General features: G+C 49.6%; 1 protein-coding gene across 1 annotated transcript in view; it reads right to left on the bottom strand.

The window, feature by feature from the left end:
- The window catches only part of TRRAP (transformation/transcription domain associated protein), a gene marked incomplete at its 3' end in the record, with an annotated part of 67,346 nt that overhangs the window by 13,216 nt on the left and 46,630 nt on the right, over positions 1-7,500 (bottom strand). The window contains exons 45-51 of the mRNA XM_015825857.1: positions 7,170-7,372; positions 5,771-5,892; positions 3,927-4,140; positions 3,101-3,280; positions 2,838-2,984; positions 1,709-1,828; positions 350-637 (exon numbers count right to left, since the gene is read on the bottom strand). Of these exons, the coding sequence (XP_015681343.1) occupies positions 350-637; positions 1,709-1,828; positions 2,838-2,984; positions 3,101-3,280; positions 3,927-4,140; positions 5,771-5,892; positions 7,170-7,372 (1,274 nt within the window). The remainder of the gene's footprint in view (positions 1-349; positions 638-1,708; positions 1,829-2,837; positions 2,985-3,100; positions 3,281-3,926; positions 4,141-5,770; positions 5,893-7,169; positions 7,373-7,500) is intronic.

The raw sequence follows: 7,500 nt of genomic DNA, 5'->3' as shown, positions 1-7,500 counted from the left end.
TCCCTCCCTTCCTTCTACGCTCCCTACAAAGCTCAAACATCCTGACATCAGGGCATGGCAGCCTCTATTTATTTATTTATCCAGATCTAACAGCCACCCCAACTGCAAACGACGTGAAGGGGCAAGCGCCTGGTCTTCGCTGAGCGACCGCCTCAGACAGCAACCCTTCTGACGGGGGTGCAAAGAACCAAGGGGGCTCTCCTCCTAAACCCGGAGTAGCCCCACTGGCTTCACATCTGTCCCCTTATCCAGTTTGCTCCAATTCCTGGGGATTTCTTCGCCTAGGCCCAGATACCCCACACGGGCTTTATTTCCTTCCAGCGCAGAAAACCCCAAATTCGTGCCCTACCTGTTGGGGCAGAGTGATGCTCTCCTGCTCGTAGAACTCCGTGGTCTGTTTCGGTTTGATCTGCAGGCTGAGCCCCTTCTCGAAGGCCTGGTGCTCCAGCATCAGGGTGGAGCGGAACCAGAGGTTGTGGGTCTTGCCCAGGTACTTCAGCACGCAGGGCCTGATGGGGATGGGGGGCACGCACTGGGACATGGCTTCCACGAAGCAGTTCAAGGCGCTCGGCTGGCAGTCGCGCTGCACCTGGTGGCTGCCGCTGCACAGGAATGGGCTAATTTCTCCCGCCAGAGCCTACAATGGAAATTAGCCATTATTCCAAGGGCGAAGCCGGCATCGCCAGCAGGAATTATGCTCTCGACAGGGAGGCTGCCGAAAGCTGCTCTTTTCAGGATCGGAAAGACGAGTCCGGTTGAGGTTGAAAATTGCCTCTGGGTCCCTCCCGGAAGAGCACTGAAAACCCCGAAACGGCTTTTGTCAAGAGGAAAAGCACCAACGTGCAGGAAAAGAGTCTCCTATAACCTCCAGGATGCAGATCTGGCCTTTTAAAGCCACGCATGAAAGACTTCGGGTTTCTTTTCAGCCCGCCGGTGCCCAATCGTTCAGATTCAGCAACTGATCAAACATGATCGATCAAGAAGTATTTTCTCCGCCTGCCCCAACAGGTGGTGCGGAACTGGCAGCATCCAAGTCGGATCAATCAGTCAATCCCACAAAGATGTTGTTCCTTTCAGGCACATCTAAGCATCCTTTTCCCCCCCTCTGAGGCTGGAATCATTTCCTGATCATGGAGAAGGGCCTTTTTTTTTTTCTTTGCAAATTACAACTCGGGAGAAGAAGAGGAGGAGGAGGAGGAGGAGGAGGAGGAGGAGGAGGAGAGAGAGAGAGAGAGAGAGAGGGAGACGAGGGAGAGAGGGAAGGAGAGGGAGAGAGAAGGAGGGAGGAGAGAGGAGGGAAAGAAAGAGAAGGAGAGAGAGGGAGGGAGAATGAAAGTGGAAAGACAGAAAGAGAGAAAGAGAAAAAGAGAAAGAGGAAGTGGAAGAGGAAGGAAAGAAGGGAGGGAGGAAGGAAGGAGAAAGAGGAAGAGAGGGAGAGAGGAAGGAAAGAGAGAAGGAGAGAGAGGGAGAGAGAATGAAAGTGGAAAGACAGAAAGAGAGAAAGAGAAAAAGAAAGAGAAAGAGGAAGAGGAAGGAAAGAAGGAAGGGAGGGAGGGAGGGAGGGAGGGAGGAGAAGAAAGAAAGAAAGAAAGAAAGAAAGAAAGAAAGAAAGAAAGAAAGAAAGAAAGAAAGAAAGAAAGAAAGAAAGAAAGAAAATGTTTCACCAGTTTTTCATCACTGCTTTTTTTTTTTTCAAAACGACACTCACATGTTGCTGTCTGTCTGAAAGGATTTTCCACAATCTGGAAAACAGCTGGATCCAAGTTTTTTCAGCCAAAGGGGTGGAAATGTGACAAAGCTGAACGAAGGCACTTAGCAGGGCTCCCGTCTGGAACGAAACTGCGAGTTAGGCATACCCAATCATGAAGAAGACAAAGCTGATTTACCCCACCAGAAAAAAAACCGAAGGCGGGAGAAGCCATCTCTAAAGCCACAAACTGAAGCCTGCAGGCTTACTGCAACTACCGAAGGATGAGGGGTGGTGGTGTTGAGCTAGGGAAAGCTACTAGAGAGACCAGCAACCCAGAGATCTCATCCTGTGTGGTGGCGCAGTGGTTAGAATGCAGTACTGCAGGCTAACTCTGCCCACTGCTCGACCGGTAGCAGTTTGATCCTGACCAGCTCAAGGATGACTCAGCCTTCCATCCTTCCGAGGTCAGTAAAATGAGGATCCAGATTGTTGGGGGCCATATGCTGACTCTATAAACCGCTTAGATAAGGCTCTAAAGCACTGTGAAGCGGTATATAAGTGCTATTGCTATTTTCCTTCCTTCCTTCCTTCCTTCCTTCCTTCCTTGTGGTTAGAATGCAGCATTGCAGGCAAACTCTGCCGACAGCCTGGAGTTCGATTCTCACCGGCTCCAGGTTGACTCAGCCTTCCATCCTTTCTGAGGTTGGGAAAATGAGGACCCAGATTGTTGGGGGAGGCAACAAGATGCTGACTCTGTAAACCGCTTAGAGAGGGCTGTAAAGCACACTGTAAAGCAGTATATAAGTCTCAGTGCTATGGCTATTACCCAGCAGATCAACTGTGGGACAGGTGTGACACCAACATGCTAGGAGACAGCCTAAATAAAGCAGGGGTCTTCAAACTGGGCAACTGTAAGACTTGTGGACTTCGACTCCCAGAATTCCTCAGCTGGCTGAGGAATTCTGGGAGTTGAAGTCCACAAGTCTGAAAGTTGCCCAGTTTGAAGACCCCTGAGGGCCTAAAGAATGACCTGCAATGCACCTTCTCCCCCACCCAAAAGGGTTTTAGTAGCATGCGCGCTGCAGAAATAGGCTGCCCAGGCTTCAAGGAGTATTGTGAAATGCCAGGGGAGCGACAACTCACTCACCTTCACCTCGCGCAGAGAGTCCAGGAATTTGTCGTGCCGGTTGGTTAACATGTGCAACTGGTTCCCAATGTCCTTTTCGGACAGTTCTTTGGTTTTTGGGGTGCTCGTCTGATCTCCGGGAGCCAGCTCAATGTCTATCTCGACATCCTGCGTATAAAGGGGAGAAGACCAGAGTTTTGCAAATAGACACATTAAGGTACCCCCAACAGCACAGGACTCTATGTAAACAAGTAAGCTTTACGTGTAATACAGGAAGACTTTACCTCTTCTTTGGATTCACTGTTTTCTCGTTCACGAGGTTCTTGCTTGACGTGGGTGACCATGGCAAACGCCGCCCGGTCGTGGCTATCCGCCAGATTGATCACGTTTGTGATGGAGGGAAGCGTGGCCCCTTGACAGCTGGTCCCGATGGTTGTGTTCCTTTCACAAACCGCCAGCAGGAGCTGAAAGGGATTAAGAAGAGAGGCTGTAGACACAACCTGTAGATACAGTTAACCAACTTTAAGGCTGAACATGACGGTCCCTCTCGGTCTTAAGGAAGAAACCGAAGGCAAGAGAGACAGCTGAGAAAGGAAAAATTAAACTCCCATGGCTAGCGGCCGTGGACAAAAATGCAAATGATTGGAAGCTAACCAAGGAGAGAAGCAACCTGGAACTAAGGAGAAACTTCCTGACAGTTCGAACAATTACTCAGTGGAACAACCTGCCTCTGGTTGCCCAATCTCTTCTTAATAACCTCCAGTGATGGAGCATCCACAGCTTCTGGAGGGAAGCCATTCCACTGATTAATTGTCCTCACCGTCAGGAAGTTTCTCCTTAGTTCTAGGTTGCTTCTCTCCTTGATGAGTTTCCATCCACTGCTTCTTGTCCTGCCTTCAGGCGCTTTGGAGAACAGCTTGACCCCTTCTTCTTTGGGGCAACCCCTGAGATATTGGAAGACCGTCATCATGTCCCCCCAGCCCTTCCTTTCACTCAACTAGGCATGGCCAATTCCTGCAACGGTTCTCCGTGTGTTTTAGCCTAACCATATTCTTGCCTCTTCTGCTTCCAGAGAAGAGAAAGGGAAATCCAACTTGTTTGTGTCCTCACCTCGATGCACTGCTTGATCCAGAAGTGGTTCCCCATGGCTTCCCAGTTTTGGGAACAGGTGACGTACAGCAGCCTCTCGTAGACCCGCCGTTTCATGGAATTGTCAAAGACCTCAAAAAACTTGGCCCTGATGAGAGGCTGGGTGCATCGGAGGCCAGACAGGAAGGCCGGCTCGAGTTTAGCGGTCAGTTCACTCCCTGAAAGATTTTCATCTCTAAGAAGAAACAAAGGGGGGGAGCGACTTAAGTTACTTCTGTTAGGGGGTTTTTTGCACTCATGTCAGAATCACAGAGACGCTTCCGGGTTGAAAGGATTAGCCGGTGACATCACTGTTGCCCTGGGGACGCCCAGTTGGGGAATCCTTTCATGTCCCTAGAGCAGGGGTAGGCAACCTTGGCTCTTTTACGACGCGTGGACTTCAACTCCCAGAATTCCTGAGCCAGCCATGCTGAGGGGAAAGGGAAAGGTTTCCAAGCTGAGCCAAGCTGGCTCAGGAATTCTGGGAGTTGAAGTCCACGAGTCATAAAGCAGCCTAGGCCTAGGCCAGAGGTAGGCAATCTTTGCTCTTTTATGACTTGTGGACTTCAACTCCCAGAATTCCTGAGCCAACATGGGGAAACTATGGCCCCTTCATGATTCGTGGACTTCAACTCCCAGAATTCCTGAGCCAGCCATGCTGAGGGGAAAGGGAGAGGTTTCCAAGCTGAGCCAGGCTGGCTCAGGAATTCTGGGAGTTGAAGTCCACGAGTCATAAAAGAGCCAAGGTTGCCTACCCCTGGTCTATACATATGTTGCATATAGTATGTTTAAATTGTCTGTTATGTATGTGTACACTTTGAGAGCAAGCAACTAAATTTCATGTTTAATGGGGGTCGTTGCGCCCACAGTAAAAAATGACAATAAAGGTAATCTAATCTAATCTAATTTAATCTAATCTGTTTATTCGTTAGTCCAAACCAGAGGTAGGCAACCCTGGCTCTTTTATGACCCGTGGACTTCCAACTCCCAGAATTCCTAAGCCACCCATGCTGAGGGGAAAGGGAGAGGCTTCCAAGCTGAGCCATGCTGGCTCAGGAATTCTGGGAGTTGAAGTCCACGAGTCATAAAAGAGCCAAGGTTGCCTACCCCTGCCCTAGAAGGAGCTGGGAGTGAAGGACAGGAGCTCAACCCTGTCCCGAGCCAGTGCTCAGGTCTCAAACGTGGGACCAGCATCCAGCCACCGTGCTCCACTCCTGGTTGTAAAGGTATAAAAATGACTAAGGGGCTGTAACGGAGCCTGGTTTGTGACCATCGTAAAGTGGGTCACTCACACGAGTGGCCCGGTTGTATGCACTTTTTTGCACCAGTCATTAAGTGAACCCACGGGGCGTTTTTTTTTGCAGAAAATTGGGATTGTCAACAACGATATCACGATTATGTGGCCTTGGGGTGCTAGTTGCAAAGCAGGAGGTCATCTGACTGAAGGGAAGGCGTGCTTGTCGCCCCAACTGCTAAGAAGGTTTAGCTATGCTCCGGGACAATGCAAAGAGATCAAATTAGCCAATTACAAGACTCCCCCTGAATTTTCTATCTTGAATTTTTTTTAAAAAAACGCTTTAACTCCTGCAGGATTGGGGGAAAAGATCTCTTTTCCCTTAAAAGAACCGACAGAGATTGACGCGGCATTTGACTGGCGTGAGCATGAACTAAAACCTTGGGGAACTAAAAATTGATCGTCCCCCCCCCCACCGTTCCCCAATCCCCGGGCTGACTTCAAAAGATGAATGGTGCCTTCTTAAGGTCAGGCGTGGCACAAATTATGAACCGAGATACACTGACCCGGCTGATTAATTGCTGTAATTTACCTATAGACGTAGTTAACAAGGTCTAAGAACTGAGCGTTTAACTCAAGGTCCTCTGGAAAACGCTTTTCAATGTAGGTCATCATTTTCACCAGCAGAATGGACTTCTCGCGCAGCGTCGGAATCTGTTTGGGGGGGGGGGAGAAAAAAAAAAGAGGGAAAAAAATGTTGATTTTTTTTTTCTCCAGCTTGTTCCCTAAGACAGAGGTCCCCAAACTTTTGGGCACCAGGAACCGGTTCCATGGAGAGAGGTTTTTCCACGGACCGGAGGGGCGTGTGGTTTTGTGTACTGCCTGCATCCCGCAGATGGGGCTTTGCTTGTTTGTGCGGACCGGTTGCTGGTAGGCCGTGGCCTGCTACCGGTCCACAGACTAGGGATTGGGGATCCCTGCCCTAAGAGGGCAAAAGAACAGCTGTCGGTAAATGTAGCTCACTTCTGAAATAAATCTCGACTTATGACGATAATCGGGAGCAGAACGTCCCTTCCGTCGGTTATGTGAGTTGTGCCCCGTTTTACGACTTTTTAAAGCAGGGTGGGTTAACCACACCACCGCTGTCGTGTGACGATGGAAGAGAGGGGAGACAGCAAAACTTTAGAGTACCGTGTTTCCCCAAAAAGAAGACCTAACCAGAAAATAATAAGCCCTGGCATGATTTTTCAGGACTCGGGCTTATTTCAAAAATAAGCCCCAGTTAAGATTGTCAGCCAGACAGACGCGTCTACTACCGTATTTCCCCGAATAGAAGCGTAAGAATCCGCCTCAGCTAACCACCCACGAAAGCAGAACTCCTGAAACAGGCATTGTCTCAAAAGGGAACTTTTATTAGGGGTCGGTGACAGTAACAAAGTCAAGGCAAGATCTGGGGAAAATCCAGCGCAAATGGTGTAGTTAAATTAGCAATAGTCCTCCTCCCACCCAGAGTCATGATGTCCATTTGAAATCCAGCCAATCCACAGGGGGTATGACGTGTGGGTAAGCATCTCAAGGTCTTCTCCGTCTCCAGACGCATTCCTTTCTCAAGGATGGGGGCAGGAGAGGGAAAGTAGAAAGCCGAAAGTTATCCCAAGCTCCTCCTCCTCCCCCCCCAGCAGAACTGGCAGCCCCCCTCCCCAAAGTAGAATATATATGCAAGGAAAACGCAGAGGTTTTGGGGACCTGACAAGAAGCCCTAACAGGGACATAAGCCCTAATGCGTCTTCTGGAGCAAAAAAAATCATATTTTATTTTCGGGAAAACACGGGTACTTCTGGAGTGATCTTTCATAACTTTGCCTGGCTAGTGGGGGACTAGAACTCACTATTGCCTGTTTTTTTTTAGCCAGGTGCCTTAACCACAAGACCACGTTCAAGTCCATTCCCCTCTTTCTTCCACCACCACCCCAAATACTCCTTTTAGGTTACCTGGTTCGCCGCCATGGAGGAGCTGTTTTTGACCCACTCTTCCACAATTTTGACCACGGCCCGCAGGATTTTGGCGTCGCTCGATTTTTCAATCAGCGAGGTCAGGATGCCCTGAATGAAGTTCTTCCTCATCTCCATGCTCATCATAGCCAGGCGGGTCTTCACCAAGTCCAAACTCAGCATCACCAACTCGCTGGTACCAGCTGCAAACACAGCCCGGACAAGCAACTCAGATCGAGCGGGGTTTCAGCCAACAGGCCTGGGTTAAGCACCCCGTGATTCAGTGCCTTAAATTCGGCTTGCAATATCTTAACACTAATTGGGGGGGGGG

The sequence above is a fragment of the Protobothrops mucrosquamatus genome, unplaced genomic scaffold (genome assembly GCF_001527695.2).
Source record: "Protobothrops mucrosquamatus isolate PMUCROS unplaced genomic scaffold, P.Mucros_1.0 scaffold2838, whole genome shotgun sequence".
Taxonomy (NCBI): Eukaryota; Metazoa; Chordata; class Lepidosauria; order Squamata; family Viperidae; genus Protobothrops; species Protobothrops mucrosquamatus.
This window is presented reverse-complemented; position numbering and strand designations above follow the sequence as displayed.